Below are 18,826 nucleotides of genomic sequence, written 5' to 3'. Positions count from 1 at the left end.
GTCTGTAGTGGAAGGAAGGCGGGGTAGGGGTCGGCCTAGGAAAGGTTGAAGGGAGGGGGGTAAAGGAGGTTTTGTGTGCGAGGGGCTTGGACTTCCAGCAGGCATGCGTGAGCGTGTTTGATAGGAGTGAATGGAGAAATGGTTTTTAATACTTGACGTGCTGTTGGAGTGTGAGCAAAGTAACATTTATGAAGGGATTCAGGGAAACCGGCAGGCCGGACTTGAGTCCTGGAGATGGGAAGTACAGTGCCTGCACTCTGAAGGAGGGGTGTTAATGTTGCAGTTTAAAAACTAGTGTAAAGCACCCTTCTGGCAAGACAGTGATGGAGTGAATGATGGTGAAAGTTTCTTTTTCGGGCCACCCTGCCTTGGTGGGAATCGGCCAGTGTGATAATAAATAAAAAAAAATACACACACATATATATATGTATACATGTACACATACACACATACACACACATACACACACATACACACACACATACACACATACATACACATACACACACATATATACACGTATATATTACATATATATACATTATATATATATACATATATACACATACATATACACATCACTTGAGGACTTTCTTCTTTAATTTTTATACAAAGCCAACGATTCTATTAGCTTTATTGCTAACACTTCTGCACTGTTTTGGTTTTAGATTACTGGCAACCAGAACTTAATTCTTTTCGCAATCAGTAATATTAAGATCTACAGTTATGTGGCATGACTATTTTGTCCAATGTTTAGAGCGAGGTCTAGCTCAGAGGTTCTAGTCATTAAATTGTCTGGCGAGGTCAGGTATTGAGAACATGAGGGGGGGGGGGGTGAAGGTGGCAAGTACTTTATGCAGCCTAGCCTTGGGTGAAAAAATTAAAGCATCATCCTTTACCATTTTCCACTTGTCAGCTTTAACTATCGTCTCTTCCAAAGTTCTTTAACAGTTACTATCTTTAAAACTACGTTCAACATACCGTAGCTACAAAAAAAAAAAACCTGACGAAGCTAGCACAAGACTGCAAGCAGCCTTCAAGACTGCCAGGGAAACATTAGCAGGATTGGTCGATTTAGTATTAGCTCGAGGGTAAATAAAATAGCACAAGTTAAACACTGCAGTTTAACTTTTGGAAACCGGAGGAGATTTTTTTTATGAATGGTGACTAAGAGCATGAAGCAAGAATAAATCTTCCCTACACCTTTCTGAACCTACACTTAAGACTTGCTGCTCTGAGCTTAGCAACTTGGCAGGCACCTCGAGTCCGTACCTGACCAGAGGGGCGGAGATTCATGCGTCTGTGCGCGCGGTAGTCCATTTTGGAAGCTAAAATTCTAAATTTCAGGAAACTGGTAGAAAAATTAAGCAGATTTTGGAAAATTCAAAACCGTGAAGTCTACAATCTTAGCACAAGTACAGTACACCCGATAGTTTAGGTACAGATTTAAAGGAAAATTTCCTCGTACCTGCACGTCCACTCGTCACAGCATGCCAACGGTGGTCTGTGGGATGTACAGTCGCTGCTGGGCGCGCCTGCACATTGTACATTACTGCAGTCGGCTCTGAAATAAAGAAAGTTATTTTGCCGGTTTGATTTAACAGTGAATTTTAAAGTACAAAAGAGTAAATGCATTTCAAAATTTGACTTCAGTTTTAAATACAACAGCGTAAAATATCCTAACAGCTTTCTAGACAACTAAAATTTACCGACTCTAGAAACCTAAACACTATTGCAAACAAATCATACCATGGGTGGGGGTTTGAACCCGCGATCAGTCAAAACTCCAGATCGTCGAGTTAGCCACTGGCTAATGCGACGGTCTGGAGTTATAAAACTGATCGTGGGTTCAAACCCTACCCGTGGTATGGTTTGTTTAAAACAGTGTTCCACCCCGAGGTCCCATAAAACTTTAGTCCTGACATTAAAAGGAGCACTCGCCACCAACTTTCCTAAAGCCTTTGTTACGATAATTACCCTCTTCCATTGGAAACTACGAAGTTGCTCCACAATTAACTTTCAAAACCTTGGCTCAAATATGAAACACTAACGCAAAGTTAATTAGCACTTTAGGTTCCTGAAAGGAACCTAGTAATTAAGCATAGATGGCAAAGTTGCCAAGCAGATTTAATTTTTCCATATTTATACAGGTCCACAAAACTTTCATGCTACAGCGTTTAATACGGGAATAGGTACTTCAGTTATTTAATATAATTAAATTCCTAGTCTAATTATCCTTCCGCTAACACCAGCGCTACTACAGGCTTACGGCAACACTTAATAGAAGAAAGGAGGAACACCGCAGCAGGCCTACTGGTCCACACTGGGCAGGTCTATCAAAATCGAGCCTTTAGTCACAAGTATTGTCGCCATGCCTAAAAAATCTTTTCAGACCTTACGTAAGGGTTCAATACTCTTAAAGTAGCGTCAGTCATTAAAAGTTTAAAACATTTCAGGTGAAATTGCAATTTCATAGGTGTAGCATTCTAGAAATAAGTGGCACAAACTAAATCTCCACCTTTCGTAGCAGTAAAAGGTGAAAATTTCAAACTATCAGAAATTGGAAGTGTCCAATACTACCAGAGGAGACTTCACTTTCCAGTAGTTACACTGTCTCAAGTCAGGACATTTAAATTTCTAGCTAATCTGATGAAAAATGGCAAGTCAATAAATTTAGTAAAAATTCAGCCCAATCTAGTTTGGGATTCTCCATACCCAACTAGTTCTTAGAACAAAAACCTACCTGGGCTAAAAGTTTTAGCCATAATTTTTATAAACTTCATTCCCAGATACATACCCACATCGCCAAGACTGACAACACTGTCCTTCATTTGGAACTACTTCACAGTTGCTGTGAGGCTGATCAGAACATTTCTCCACCCTGGTGTGTATGCCAGCCCGGGTACACTGGTGCCTGATGCAAGGAGTTTCTTGCCATACGCTGTACAAGTCATGGTACTCTCCATTATCGTCAAGACATGCACTGAGGAAAAAAATGTAAAGTTCTAAACAGTGTTAACTCTTCCCTCGACATGAGAAAGTAAGGCTTATCACGAAACTCCACTGACTCGTTCCTTTATTAACCATTAGGCTGAGCTAGTTCGTGAACCTCGGTAAATCAAGAATCGGTAAGTTGTCCATAAGATGGATAATAAGCAATCTCTTCCCCTCATCCACAGTACATTAAATTAAAAGAACGGGAGGAGACTTGAAAGTCAGCATCATAACCAAAATCTCGTGTAGTGGGTCACAAACGCCACGTCAGGAAACCAATTGGCCAGGTTGCTGATGTTTTTTCCCCCCCACTTTCCCGGTTAAATATCTTTCTAGCAGCCTTAATGCTGCACCCGAGGATTAATCTTCCTAGAATCCAGGAGAGACCAAATAAGTATTTGAAGCTAAACTGATTTCAGATAAAGTTTTAGTTGCGCTTTAAAGAGCTTACCAACAAAAGCTAGGATGTTGTCTTGCGCAGGTAAGACAAAATTTCTTATAAATAGACCGTAAATTCTGATATTTCAAATTAGGACCGACTGTGCAAGACTATTAATACGACAGGGTAGAAGTAACTAGTCTACGGTGATGAAAAATCTAATCAGTCTCTTAAGACATTTAAAGGCTGCATTTTGAGTGAAATTGGAAATTCACTATTAAAGTTAAATCAAAAGGAAAACCAAGTTTCCCTAAAATAGCGTTTAAAGACTTTCAAAATCTAGGGCCAAACAAATTAAGGGGCACTTTAAAACAAACAGGGTGCTAGATGAAGTCTTTAAATACAGACTTAAGGTTAATGATTATGGCAAAAACGTGCTATTTCCTCGGGAAATAGGAAACTTAAATCTCACCTGCATTCCCATCTGGGACAACACTCTCCCTCAGGGACATAACTACGGCAGCTGTGATGGGGCTTCGGTAATGTAGGGCAGTATTTGAGAGTAACTTTAACGCCAGAAGGAGTACATTCTGAAGTGTTGCAAGAGTCGCTTGACCACTTGCTGCCCACCTCACGATGGTTGCCAAGTTCATCAACACATCCTCTGAAAGTTTTAATTAAAAATGTCGAGAGATTTCAATGTTTCATTTAAGTAATTTAACCTGTGATTGTATTGGCAAACACTAAAAGGTTAAATTTTCCTGGCAAGTAAATTACAATATCAGTGGTATCACTAGGATGGCAAGTCCTCCTGAGGAGTTTCCTAGAATGGCACTTTTCTAATCCTTAGCTTATTAATTTGTTAATTTTTACTTTAAAAACTAGGTATTACTAAACATGGGGAAACTAAACCCATGTGGATAATGCGCCGGGGAAAGGGGGTTGATGGCATTAAAGTTTTATTCAATGAATTTTTAAAAAAATCACAGAAATTAGGCCGAAGTATCTGGCTAGTGAAAAAATTACTTAACGATAGCTATGTTTTTCAGCAAAGTAGGAAATGTGCGTTAGTAGATGTATTTAAGTAAGTTTTTCTCCCATTTAGCAGTTTTTCACATTTCGTATATAAGCTTTCAAGTTCTGAGAACTAATTTAGTTGAACAATCTAGGTCAAAAGGGGGGCTAGAATAGCTTCATACTTTAAAGTATGAGCTAATGACTTTGAACATTTCAAATTAGTCTACTTGACATGAGCCACCACTTGCCAAGTACTCTGATTACAGGAGCAGCCACACTAATCTGCCTTTTTCCCCACTCTGTACGTTGCTTTTGCTGACGTTAAGGAAAACTAGACTGGTGGCAAAGACCAGCACGTTATAACAAGCCATCAGTGAATCCCACATGTTTAACACGTTGCCGGGTAGTGTTAGCAAATTAAACTAGGCTCTAAGTATGCATAAAATATTTTATTCAAGGGAGTGACTACGCTTGTGAAGAGCTCTAAGGAATTTTGATTATCAAAATTTACGGCATCATTCAATTGGTAAGAAATTATAATCAAAACTTTCCTCTAAATAATTTTCCATGCTCTGCCGCCATATTTATATCAGTTTTGAACTTTACTTGGGTAACGAGCGTGTGAAAAAAAGAGTAAGGGGCAAACTTTTTTCAATACGACTAATTTTAGAAAAATTGTACCTGCAGTTCCACTCGTCACAACATGCTAGTGGTCGTGTAACTGGTGTACACCACTCGTTGGGTGGACCGGCACACTTTACAAACCTACAATCAGGCCTGTAAAAGAATTAGATACGAGAACTATTAGTTCTATGGCTACATGCTATATATACTAGTCATATCCCCGATAACTTAAGTCATTAGCTTAAATTTAAGCTCAAGTTTCACATTCTCACTCCTAAACGTATACTGTAAAGACATTCTTCAGTTCCATAAGTTTTGTTACATTAAACTAAACTGCGCCACAAATAATTTGTACTCCAGGCAGACTCCTGGACGCAAGTCTCTGCTAACCAATTTTAGTCTTAACCATGATTAAGGCATGTTAAGTGAGCAAAGCGCCTTCCCCATAGTTTAAAAATTTTCGTAGTACACAAGGAAAACAATTGGACCACATCCTGCCTGTCACCGAGGTTCAAGAAATCGATTTTGGGCAGTTTGTCTATATACAATACCATAAATGTTTCTTCTATAGTTTAAACTAATACATACCCACACTGCCAAGATGGACAACAGCTTCCTTCAACAGAAACGTTTTCACAGTTGCTATGAGGTTTATCAATGCATTTCTCAACCTGCGTACGTATACCAGCCCAGGTACACGTATGAGTGATGCAAGGAGACACTTTCCACACACTGTTCAGGTCATGGTACTCTCCAGCATCGTCGAGACATGCACTTAAAAAGCAATTTCTCAGTATTAAGTATCCTAGGCATTTTTTTCAGAGTAGAGAATTTTGCAATTAAGGCGCAGTTATACATTCTGATCTTAAATAACACTGGGTTATTGAAGGAAAGTAGCTGACGAGGGAAGCATACATGAAGATTCAAGACATTCTGAAGGTCGGAAAATAAATAGGAAATAACTGGTCATTGAGTCAGCAGTCAATGGGACGAAAAATTGAAATTTTAAAACGGTAATCTCAAACATTGGGCACTTCCATCACTTACCGCCCAACGTAAATTTAGCACATTTTACCAATTACAGGAGAGTCTGCACTTCCTGCAAATAAGTACACTGAAAGGTCAGTTACGTGGACTAGTTACAGATTTGAAGGAACATTTTAAATAAAATTCTAGAGGGTACATCAGGCCCGCCACTACCAATAGGTTTAAGTTACTGCAACAGTAACGTAAACCATGAGTACGTAAACGAAGATAGACTAAGGCCTTTTAATGAAACTTTAAAAGAGTAGAGTACTTTTCTACCTCAAGTGACCACTTTAAAACTTTCTAGAATGCATTATTTTCAAAAGGAACTTTTGAACCAAAGTTTCCAGCAAGTCACCTGCAGTTCCACCTGGAGCAGCACTCTCCCTCCGGGGTATAAGTAACGCAGCTGTGATGGGGTTTTTGCACTGGGAGGCAGTATTTCCGTGCAACCTGAATACCAGCCTCTGTACACTCAGAGGTGCTACAAGGGTCGTCTGACCACTTTGTCCCTACTTCATGCTGGTTACCATCTTCATCAAAACAACCTCTGCAAGAACAATTTTTAATTCGCCAAGATAAATTTCTATGAATTTAAGATACTTTCAACTAGAAAAATCACCAAAAATCAAGGTTCAAGTGTTGCCTAAGTCACCAGTTTTCTAGACCATTTAGTCTAAAACATTTACCTGCACTTCCACTCGTCACAGCATGCCAAAGGTGGTCTGTATGGGTCACACCACTTGTTGGGCGCACTTGGGCACTTTACAAGACTGCAGTCAGGCCTGAAATGCATTACTTGCTATAGGAAGCCTACTGACCGTTAAGTATCTGATTATACTCGGTTGCTTGACTGATCTCCAATAATTCTAAAAGTTTTTTTTTTTTTTTTAATGAAAGTTAAGAGCATTTCCATTGGGTAACCACATGGACGAGTCTGACAAAAGTTTAACCAGTACCCAAGGTATTAAAAACCATGCCCTAGTTAAAGATTAAAGTCGTGGGGAGCAGTTAAAATATTTTTCTGCTCGAGGCTAGGCAGAACCTGCCAGCACAGGGCCTACAGAAGAGGTACATGGGAAAGACTTTCAATGTACAGGGAACAAAGTGGCAGTTCTTTTAGCAGGGAAATGTGGGAGAGGCAACTCCATTTACCTTTTACAACTTTGCTGCCCTCTCCTCCAAGCACGTACGTAGCCCACAAAATTACGAAGTTTCTGGAGCAAGTTTGAAATTTTTTTCGTATTTGCTTATTTTCCCTCAACCCAAATCCTGCCACCAACTGAGGTAATTTTACAGCTTCATTACCACTAATAGTTTGGAAATTTTCTTGCTAAGCCATTAAAGTTAAAACTATTTACATCACAAAACTTATAGATTCGAACACTAGCTTTCACTTTCGATAGACCCTCTCGCAATTCCAATTTAGAACAGTTTCGGCCCGGCCGGGATTGTCTCAGACGTTTTGAAGTCAAACCTGTATCGACAATACTCACCCACATCGCCAAGATGGGCAACAACTTCCTTCATCAGAAGCATCTTCACAGTTGCCGTGAGGTGGATCAAGGCATTTTTCGACTTCAGTGTATATGCCAGCCCGGGTACACTTGTGGGTGACGCAGTTACTCGTTTGCCACATACTGTTTAGGTCATGGTACTCTCCAGTATCGTCAAGACAGGCGCTAGAGAACAGCATTTAAAATTATTATTTATTATAATCAAGGGGGAAGCGCTAAACCCGGAGGATTATACAGCGCCTGGGGGGGGGATGTGGAAGGCATTCAGGCTTAATTCGGGGAACTGGAGCACAGATCCAATTCCCTAAATCAAGAGCCCCTCACCAACATCAAGGAACCTTCCTTGAGGGGACAGCATTTAAAAGCTTTGAATATTTTACTAAAAAATATTTGGAAAAACTGGGAAGGAAAAATGGGAAGGCTTTTGCATGTCTTAACTTAGAGGGCACGAGAAAAATGCCAATTCTGATTTAAATACTTTGGATTAAAATGTCAAGCTATTTCTATCGAGCCATTCAGCACTTTACGGAACAAACCAGATACTACTTTCACAAGCTGAACATTAGATTCTTAGAAATTATAAAGATTTAAAGAAAAACTCTAAACTATCACTTTAGACCGCCTGCAATCCCTTTACAAGATACTAGCTCCATTTGGCCGTTTACATCCAAGCTAGCCTGTTCAAATTTAGTCTGCTACTGCCGTTAATTATATAAAAAATCTTAAAACATTTTCAGTAGTTCACTAACTCGCGTTGTATCAGTTGCCACGAGCATTTAGATTAAGGGGGGATTTCCCCCCCCCCTGCTCCTGGGTTCAGGCAAGCACCTTCAATAGGAGCACAAGTCCGAGAAGGTCTACCCTAGGCATCTATCGAAATGTGACCCAGCATGGTGAGGAAACAGTAAGGAAATTGGTAGAGACCCTGTAAATTGTCCAAGAAACGGTTAGCGTGTCTTATCTTCAGGTACAAAAAAGTAACCGCTACTCATTTTCTGATCTGATAGGCCTACTAAGTGTTCTCTTACGAAAGGTCAGATTCATGTGGGCCACAAGTTAGAGACATGCTTAGTGCTTTCTTTGTAGAAGCCTCCACCTCTACCTGGCCATTAAAAGGAATAGTGAAAGTTCTTGACTGACCACTACTTACTGAAGGGCAAACCAATGGATTACAAGAATGCATGGATTATAAGCTTAACTGGACACCCCTCCCCTCCCCTCCCCTCTCCCACACCCACACCCACACCCACACCCAACTGCTGCAGCATACGGGCGCCTGGCAAACCTACGGATAGCGTTCCGATACCTCAGTAAGGATTCGTTAAGAGACTATACCATTAACGTCAGGCCCATACTGGAGTATGCAGCACCAGTTTGGAATCCACACCTAGTCAAGCAAGTCAAGAAATTAGAGAAAGTGCAAAGGTTTGCAACAAGACTAGTCCCAGAGCTACGGGGATTGTCCTACGAAGAAAGGTTGAGGGAAATCGGCCTGACGACACTGGAGGACAGGAGGGTCAGGGGAGACATGATAACGACATAAAATACTGCGCGGAATAGACAAGGTGGACAAAGACGGGATGTTCCAGAGAAGGGACACAGACAAGAGGTCACAATTGGAAGTTGAAGACTCGGATGACTCAAAGGGATGTTAGGAAGTATTTCTTCAGTCATAGTAGTCAGGCCGTGGAATAGCCTGGAGGGTGACGTAGTGGAGGCGGGAACCATACATAGTTTTAAGGCGAGGTATGATAAAGCTCATGGGGCAGGGAGAGAGGACCTAGTAGCAATCAGCGAAGAGGCGGGGCCAGGAGCTGTGACTACCCCTGCAACCACAAATAGGCGAGTACGTACACACACGTGTACACACGTGTACACACGTGTACACACGTGTACACACGTGTACACACGTGTACACACGTGTACACACGAAACTGACAGCAAATAGTTTCCTAAAATTACCGTTCATTACTAAAGGGGTTTGTTAACACTAAACACTAATTTGAGGCAATGTTAAACTAAGAATTAATTTCAGTAAAATTAAGACTGAAGGAAAAATTTTCAAGAACTCTTAAGGAGCTTTAAGAAACTACAGTTGAAGGGAAATTAGTCTACAGTTTATTACTGGGTTGAATTTCTCACCTGCAGTTCCATCTAGGACAACACTCGCCCTCCGGGGTGTGTGTATTGCAGCTGTGATGGGGTCTCTGCGTTATGGGGCAGTAGTTCCTACTAATCTTAATTCCAGACTCTGTACATCGTGAGGTGCTGCATGGGTCATTTGTCCACTCTTCCCCTACATCATACCGGTTTCCCAGCTCATCTTCACAACCTCTGCAAGTTAAGGGTTATTATCTACCTTAAATATACAAGAATTTTCTTTAACGGGCGAGAGGGAAGACAACTTGCCTGCAGTTCCACTCGTCACAGCATGCCAGTGGTGGTCTGTACGGTGTACACCACTTGCTGGGTCGACTTGCACACTGCACTTTACTGCAGTCAGGTCTGGAATGAAAATTTTCAATTTTTATTGTGCACTGAACATTAATTACTTTCATATATACTAGTAACTGAGCAAGCTACAATCTGTCTAGGGAATTAGATTTAAAATTACCTCAAGAAGCCTTATGACAAAGTAATATACAAGATAGTATAATTTACTTAACTGAAGCTTCAGAATTTCAGTTTACCAATAAATTTTCAGAGGGTTCAACTCCGAAGTCTCCCAGCTATTAGGTGGGCTCGTACTTAAAATCAGACCAGAAGCCTAGTGAAATTATGAAGCACAATTTTATGTTAAGCTATACAAACTATTCCTTACAGCTATCTTTGCTTGCCAAGAATACGAATCTTATCTGCTGTTGTGACTAATACAATTCTCACTGTGGAAATCAGACCCATACTGAATACGTGCAAATCAAATTTTAAGTTAATAAAACTTTCCAACTACTCTGGCTGAAAGTCTAATCTCAACCCCACCATTATTTAAGGCAAACCAGCAATCTGAATAGCTATTGGAGGATGTGGGGGGGGGGGGGGGAAGCAGGAATTCTGCTAACAGGCAAACTATATAAACGATTTGCAGTCATTACGACTGCAAGTTTAAACCCTTCAATTTCCAACGCCTAAAACTTTCGTGACGCATTCACTACCGGTATACCAAGAAAATTTTGCATTCCCACCGTTTATCTGAAGTCAATTTTTCGACTAAAATGCCCACCTTTCGTCGAAGGAAGAGTTCTTAAATGAAAAGAACTAGAGTGGAACTTGTCCCAGGAAAGGTTCCTACACAGGAACAGGTACCTCACTTCTGCATTAAAGGTTATTCACTTTATAAACCTTTAGTTTCGCCGCAAACTTAGTCTTCATGTTAAAAACCATCCACTATCTTGCTTTCAAGGTAACGAAAGTTAGAAGTTTAGTTGCAAAAACTAAAACCTAACCCTTATACTCACCCACATCTCCAAGATGGACAACATTTTCCTTCAGAAAACTTTTCACAGTTAGAATGAGGCGGGTCAAGGCATTTCTGTGTAATGGAGAGTATGCCAGCTCTGGTACACTTGTGCGAGACGCAGGGGCTGGTATGCCACACGCTGTTCAGCTCGTGATGTACGCCATCCTCAGTAATACATGTACTGGAACAAATTCACTTTCCAAAATAGTTGCAACACTTAGCAATGGAATATGGTTATCTGGAGGGATAAACTTAGGTATTACACAGATTGGGGCAGCTGAATGGAAGGCATTCTACCCTAATTCAGGGAATTTCAGCATAAATCTAGTTTTCTTTATCAAGAACTTACCAACATCAAGCAACTCGCCTTGAGGGTCTACACAAGAAAAAAAAAAAGTTGAATGTTTAATTAATGTGGAAAATACTGTATATATTTTCCAGAAATACAGTAGTTATATGTAAATAGATGGCCATACTGTATTTAATAATTGTCAAAAAAAAAAATGGGAAATTTTGTACCTGCGTGGAAGGACAGTGGCCATTTTGTTTGAATTTGGATTAGAAACGTTGTAATGGTTAGAATTTTTCGTGCTCTCGAGGTTAAAATTGGGTTGACACCTCAAATAGACTACATTGTTGGATGTGCATTCCTGCATAACTTTATATATCAGGCGACTGGACAAGACAGCTCCAGGAACCTGAGATAAGTGTTATGTTATAACTCTGGCCAGTTATTTTCATGTATAGACCGAGGTTTTCCGAGTATGTTAGAACTTATCTCTAGTCAAATTGGAGAGTGTTAAGATTAAGATGTATTCTCCTTCTGTTATATAAATGTGTACATGTACTATAATCTTTTTAATTTTAATACACAGTCCACAAATTTATATATTTACCAGCATTCCTGGTAATGTGTATTTCATTTAATAGGTCTAGAGCAACTTGTGGATATGACATTGGTAGGTATCGAAGGGGGGACACTTTTGCGACCTAGGTGTCACAAATTCCTACTTGTCTAACTGATAAATAATTATCAATGTTCATTTACTGTTATGTATATAATGATACATTCAGATAAATGCAATTTTCCATATTTAATCTTCCAGAAGATAGGAAGTTTGATTGTTACTGTCACTAGCTCTCGGCAATTAAAGAAATTTTAAATGAAAGTATATTAACTAGTTAAAACAGCCAGGAAAAGTTAAAATATTTTACGTCTAAGCACTAAAGAGCTTAAATTTTGCAACAATGCCAGGTAATGTGTAAGCAAGTCCCCCACACACTTTGAACATTTACAAAATTAGCCATTTGGTATCTCACGAGTTTGCAATGACTAGGTTTAGGTCAGCATGTGGTACTGCAGCACATGTGCACCAAGTTTAAGGAACTGAAATTTTATGTCAACTGTTTATACGTTAACATGCTTGCTATTAAAAGTTACTTCAGCAAGATTAGAATACACCAATTATAAGGGTATTGAGAGTACTGTAATAAATACCTGCAGTTCCACTTTGGACAACAATCTCCACTGTGTACAAATGATGTGCAGCTGGGATGAGGTGGCTGGGGCAGCCGAGGGCAGTGTACATGCACTGTCTTGACACCAGTGTGTGTACAAGTGGATGTTAAGCATGGGTCTTCAGTCTTCCACACACTGCCTTGTGCATGATAAATGCCATCAACGAAGCAGCCACTGCAAAAATTAGATTAAATTAATTGCCTCTGAAATCTTAGAAGAGTAAGCCAAAAGTGTAGAGAAAAAGCACACCATGGGCGGGTTAGAACCCGGGATCAGTCAAAATTATCTGATCATGGGTTCTAACCCCATCCGTAATTTGTTTGCAATCTTATTGTTTCGAGTAGTGACTAGAACATGTTAGCATTGAAAGGGTATCTACAAAGAGCAAGTTTCTGATTAATACCAACCCTAGTTAAATACCTTCTTCCAGGCATTTAGGACATTTTCCACTTAACCGCAACGCAAGTAACACTGCCCAGGAGTATGAGCAAATTTAAGAGCAAGGCGAGATCCTAATCATTTATGCCTAAAGAAATTTTGGGTTCTCAGGCAAGCACCCTTTGGTCAGTTGGTAGAGGGGGGGGGGGCTGATCCATCCTTTCCTCCCCCTCACTGCAAATGAACACTGCATCGTGACCAGCGACGGGGAAGTTACGGAAGGTTGAATAATCAGAAGTTTCTTATTAATTACTAAATTGTTAAGTACTGTACTTGCTAGACAGGTTCTACTTTAACCTCAGTTACCGAAGTCGAGGCGCTGCGACACGTTTTGCACTCCTTTAACAGACTATTTCATGAGCGACTAAGCACAACATTTAATCATTCAAACTACAGCCTATCTTATCCATTTATATATATTTCCTACCAAGCTCTAGCACAGTTTAGATCTTTTTCTTTCAAGTATTTAATTGATCCCTACCAATTTATATGTGTAGTGATAAAGTTTCTTAACCTGTAGCCATAATTGGTTAGAGTCATTCTGTCAGCCAACATCAAGTGAAAGTTTTTAGCAGAAACTCTCGGATTCGTTTCCCTCTGGGGAAGAATGCCACTGAAACCACCACGTTAAGATAACCCATTGTCGGGAAGGGTCAGAATATAATATTATACAACTATGCAGAAATTGGTAAATATTGCCCACTTCAAATACTTTGAAATTTATTTTTACGCCCATGAAAGGTGTTAATCAGCAAAACTAGCAAAATTATGAACCATTTAAAGTTTAATTTTTAGCCTTTAATCATTGCGAAGTAGTAACGAGCTTTCAAGCACGTTAAAATGGGTCATGGTAAAGGTACTACAATCAGTGCTCACGAACATATTTCCTGGAAAAAGTTGTGATTAATGGTATCAACTTTTCAAGATGTTTGAGAGGGCATCAAAACTTTATACTTAAAGGCGATGCTGTACAACGGTACGTTTAATTTGGTGACCCGTCCAGAGGTTCAGATTGGTGTTAAGATATTGACAAACCATTTGCGATTTGCGTGGATATTAAATTTAAACCTTTTTCCGTACACGAGCTGATTTAACACCAGTCTTAAATACTTCAGTTGAAGTTACATTACTAAAAAATTAAGCACTGTCAATGAACTCTCAACAAACGATATTAAACTTACGTGCAATTCCATTTAGGGCAACAAGCTAGAGGATCAACAACAAGATGGCAGTCATCTCCTGGAGGGATTACTGGACAGGTCACGGAGGTGCAATCTTCTCTGAAAGATCAAAAATATACAATAGACTTTTTACCATTTGTGGCAAAACAGTTTATTAATTCTTTTAAAGGAATAATTTACACTCACCCACACTCCCATTTCGGACAGCACTCGCCAATATCAACTTCCCGGCAGTTTGGACGAGGCTGCGGTACACATTCTTTAGTGATGTTCAGTATACCAACCTGCGTGCATACTCTCCTAGTACACTCGTCACTTTCCCACGTGCTGTGCAGCTCATGATAACCGTCATTGTCGGTGCAACCACTGCAAGAAAACTTTAGTTACGCTGGTCAAAGAATTCATGGAAAGAGGGTCACTGATAGTGATGGGGCAACTAATGGGTATTTATTCTTTGGGTCAAGAGTGACAGGCATTAAGGAATTTACTTTTAAATAGAAAATGTCCCAACACTAAGGAATCCTCAGTTCCTTTACATTCTAGACTGGCACTAGTAAGGAAACTAAAAATTGGCCAAAGCATTTATGGGAATGGAGGGGTGAATTGAATTTTAGCGAATTTTAATTGGTTATCGATATAGGTTAGTTAACATTCACCAAGCGAGTACAGACTCCACAATTCCGACTTCTTAAATTTATGGTTTAATAGCTATTCCCCTCTTTCCCCCTGAAAACTAGCTTCTGGTGCCTAGCCCTTCAAAAAAAGTTCACCCAACGTCACTGCAAGAAGACCCACCCCTTTAGACGGGTGTTAAATATCTAGACAGTAATGAAAACTTCCAGCAGTGGGATGCCTTTAAGCCTAGTACGACCCCGCTGAAGACTAAGTTCATATTCAAAGGCGTCAAATAAGCTTTCGTAGTTTTAAGTTACCTGCATAAGTAACGTTAAAGAAACTTAATTTAAAAATATAGAAAGGTATGATTTAATCATTGAATTAAATTAGTGTAATCTTAATATGCCCGAGTGTTTTGAAGCAAATTTGTCGCTTCAGAGCGCGCAATGAGACTTTTGGAAGTATTTCCTTATTTTTTTCCAAACCCGCTTAACTTTAATCTGTCAGTTTGCAATTCTTTATTTTTGCTTATACCCTTTAACATCCAACATCTGGTGCCGGCAATCTTATTTTTCATTCTGCTCTTTTAAAGGACTAATTTTTTCTTAGCTGCTAGGAAGCTGGAAGCAAAAAAAAAAAAAAAAAAAAAACTTCACAAAGTGCTCTAGTTTAGTTATGATTTTCACAGCTGCATTACAAATTTTTTGGTATGGAAATAGGTTTATTTAACAATTTGCCACTTAGTATTTATATGCTACTTTCATCAAAACTCAATCTTTGGAGTTCTAATTTCCAGTCAAGAACGAACAAAAGGACACGAAACGCGAGTGTAAGCCGACAAAATTCTCAGCTCCTTTAACCCGTAAACGGTCCAAACATACATGTATACGTTTTTTCAACATTTGAATGTAAAAAATTTAGCTTTTTTTTTACATTTGAAAAATTAAAAAATGTAGATCTACTTTTGTAACTACACATGTGAACGTAGATCTGCAAGGAAACCCGACTTGCTAGGTTGTATTACCGCTAAATTATGATTAGCAGTTCTGGGAAGGGACAGCGCCAGCTTAAGTTCAGTACATTAAAGTCTGCAGACTAACATTTCACTCTGTACAGTAAAGTATTAAGCAATACTATTAAGACTAGTTGAACTCTTTTCAACGTAAAAAAAGAGTCCCCAAGTGATATTCTTTAAACAGTCGCCCGAACCTACGAAATTAGAGTACCATTAAGGAAGAGTGTCTTAAAGAGGCTGGGGGACTAAACACTGCAAGCCATGACTGATACATGCGCCTTTTTTCTAACTGTAGAATCACAGTCAAGTCTTCTATAAAAGTCTTTCGACCCATTCATCAATGAAAGCTTTGCATGGAAGTAAATGATAAAATACCGACAAAGAAAACAAGCCGTATAATGTGATCCTTTATTGACAAAGTTTAGCCCACACAGTGGGCTTTATCAAGTCACACAGATTGACTTCATAAACCTCACTGCGGGCGAAACTCTAGGACCACATACTGCTCGTGTCCTATTCCCACAAGCTTTGTATACTGCTCTCCAAAATTAGTTTTGTTAACATACCAGCCCAGCAGAGAAACTTACCCACAATTCCATTTAGGGCAACATTCCATGGGCGCCTTAACAGGCTGACAGTCGCTGGATGGTGGTGGAGGGCAAAACACCAGTTTGCAGTCTTGCCTGGAAGATAAGTCTGATCAATCTTGCCAGTGGTAAATCATTAACAATTAGTCAACATGAAGATTTATCACCGGGAGGATAAAGCTAGGAACCTAATGAAAAATGTTAAAACCTTTCAAAGTAACCTGTCAGTACAATGAAGTACTTCAATTAGCATTTTCGTAGTGTTAAAATTTATTCACTTTTGGAATTTACAAATTGAGTAGCTATCTAAAAATGGCGAAGCCAGGGACTGAGTCGACCACACTTGCTAAAATATGGATTAGATTAAGAACCCTTGGGATGACTAGAGAATTCAACCAGTTCTTGTGGAAAAAGCCGTTCTTACCAGACACTTCGGCGTCATTACTCCTGAAGAGTACTCTTCAGGGAAGGTTTTCTATAAATTTCACTGTTTACTTCCTGCTTATTTCCTCAGTACCGAGTACTGATGTTGCTTAATTCCTTTCCTAGTTTATTTCAAGGAACTAATTCATACCACTAGTTAATTCTAACTAGTTTGAAGATTGCACGGGAGACAAGTAAAATATTTGCCAAGACGCACCGATTTAAAACTTTCGATAGGACTATTAGCTATGCGTAAGAGATTACACAATATGATGTTTACCATACTGTATACGAATGTACCTTTTTTTCGGAAAAAAGAATTCCAGAAAAGCAAGCTAGGAATCCAAAATTACCAAAGTAAAATCCAGCCTAGACTTTAGGGAGAGTCTAGCTTAGTTATTCCTGTACAAGAAAATACTTTCCAACCCGGAACCAGCGCTCGAGACTAATCAGGATACCTGTGGCAAGATCAAGAAAGTAGTTATTGCGAGTTATTTAAATTCCAAGTTGATTTAACCTAATTACCAGTTGGCCAATGCGACCACAACTTAGTATGAAGCACCAGCCGAGTCATTCTTGCACGGTACATATATTGTGCGGGTGGCCAGAACACTGGGAAAGTAAAGCCATCAGATTTTAAAGAGAAACCCGTAGGAGACTAGCATGATGGGTAGGAACCAGTATCAGTTCAGACTGATTCTAGTAAAGTTTCAGTAACTACTAAAGGAACGAACCATCACAGCGATGTTAGAAAAAAAAATTTCCCCGAGTTAAGCGAAATACTTTCGCCACAAGGCTTCCCTAGGTGAAATACTTAGAAAAAGAAAAAGGGGGCATGGGGGTCTAAGTAATTTTGGGCGCCCTGAAGCTCCTACGAAAAATTACTCACCCACATTCCCATCGTGGACAACACTCGCCAGGCTGTAAAACTTCGCGACAATTTGGATGAGGCGGCGGTCCACAAATTCTCGTTCTCTTCAAGATTCCGCTTAAGGTACAAATATGCGTGATGCAGGGACTAGTTTGCCAGGTACTGTAGAGCTTATGATGCTCTCCAGTGTCGTCCACACACCCACTGAAACATTGTGAAATTCTCTGTATATCAGTTTTGAACCTTGTGTGGGCAAGATTTCTTAAACCAAATTTAGTAAACTAGTTTATGGAATTTTAAGAGCGGCAGAAGTGAAAAAAAAAAGATAAGAATGCATTTCAGTATACAAGTTCAAGAAATGGGAAGACTGGCATGCTTAAAAATAGAATGGCTTAATTAAGCAGCCCCAGGAAACTACAACAACATTACGCAATTGGCATGAAAGTTCTTACCGCGTGACCGTGCAGTTCCACGTGGGACAACATGATCCTTCAATCTCGATACAGTGGCTATATGGCTTCGAAGGACACGCAATAAGAAGTGTTTGGCACACTGTTCTGCCATCAGTGCATACACATTTGTGGCATTGATCTGGCTGCCAGCTAGCACCTTCATCCTGGATCAGTCCAGTGTGGTCCACGCAAGAAAACTGGCAGGTATTACATTCAACTGGAAGAAATTAATAGTAATTGGTTTGTAAATTCAAAATTATGTATCCGTTCTTTATCCTGTATATTCCTTCACAGCTATCACGTTCTTGAGCAAACCATTTAACAGGTTACACTGAATAGTTATACTTTTCAAATCTTAGAATATACGTAAATGCCTAAAATTCACAATTCACTAGTATCTAAAGCACTAGTAAACGAAAGCCGATATCTCATCAATGGTCAGATTTATGCAAGAAATGCAAAAACTTTATACCAGTAACTTTATGAACCTTCAGTTGAAAATTTTAACTAGGGAAATTAGTTATTCTTATCCATCAACAAATCTTTCGTTTTTCAGATTAACAGTCAAATCAGGATCACAGGAATAACTTCATATTCGGCAATCGTTTTACTTAAATATTTTCATATCAGAAGTCAAAGTCTTCAATGAGGTAGGGAGTGGAAAGTCTAAAGATGGGTAATAACTAGAATGTCTACCAAATGTCACTACAA

General features: G+C 39.5%; 1 protein-coding gene across 1 annotated transcript in view; it reads right to left on the bottom strand.

The window, feature by feature from the left end:
* The window catches only part of LOC128701506 (kielin/chordin-like protein), a gene marked incomplete at its 5' end in the record, with an annotated part of 29,545 nt that extends 11,213 nt beyond the window's left edge, over positions 1-18,332 (bottom strand). Inside the window, 17 exons of the mRNA XM_070081294.1 lie at positions 1,469-1,564; positions 2,798-2,983; positions 3,846-4,037; positions 5,072-5,167; positions 5,603-5,788; positions 6,399-6,590; positions 6,730-6,825; positions 7,537-7,722; positions 9,700-9,897; positions 9,973-10,062; positions 11,013-11,195; positions 12,513-12,707; positions 14,153-14,251; positions 14,339-14,518; positions 16,370-16,465; positions 17,682-17,867; positions 18,116-18,332. Of these exons, the coding sequence (XP_069937395.1) occupies positions 1,469-1,564; positions 2,798-2,983; positions 3,846-4,037; positions 5,072-5,167; positions 5,603-5,788; positions 6,399-6,590; positions 6,730-6,825; positions 7,537-7,722; positions 9,700-9,897; positions 9,973-10,062; positions 11,013-11,195; positions 12,513-12,707; positions 14,153-14,251; positions 14,339-14,518; positions 16,370-16,465; positions 17,682-17,867; positions 18,116-18,332 (2,674 nt within the window). The remainder of the gene's footprint in view (positions 1-1,468; positions 1,565-2,797; positions 2,984-3,845; positions 4,038-5,071; positions 5,168-5,602; positions 5,789-6,398; positions 6,591-6,729; positions 6,826-7,536; positions 7,723-9,699; positions 9,898-9,972; positions 10,063-11,012; positions 11,196-12,512; positions 12,708-14,152; positions 14,252-14,338; positions 14,519-16,369; positions 16,466-17,681; positions 17,868-18,115) is intronic.
* Positions 18,333-18,826: the final 494 nt, after the last annotated feature.

Source organism: Cherax quadricarinatus, unplaced genomic scaffold, assembly GCF_038502225.1.
Source record: "Cherax quadricarinatus isolate ZL_2023a unplaced genomic scaffold, ASM3850222v1 Contig2233, whole genome shotgun sequence".
Taxonomy (NCBI): domain Eukaryota; kingdom Metazoa; phylum Arthropoda; class Malacostraca; order Decapoda; family Parastacidae; genus Cherax; species Cherax quadricarinatus.
This window is presented reverse-complemented; position numbering and strand designations above follow the sequence as displayed.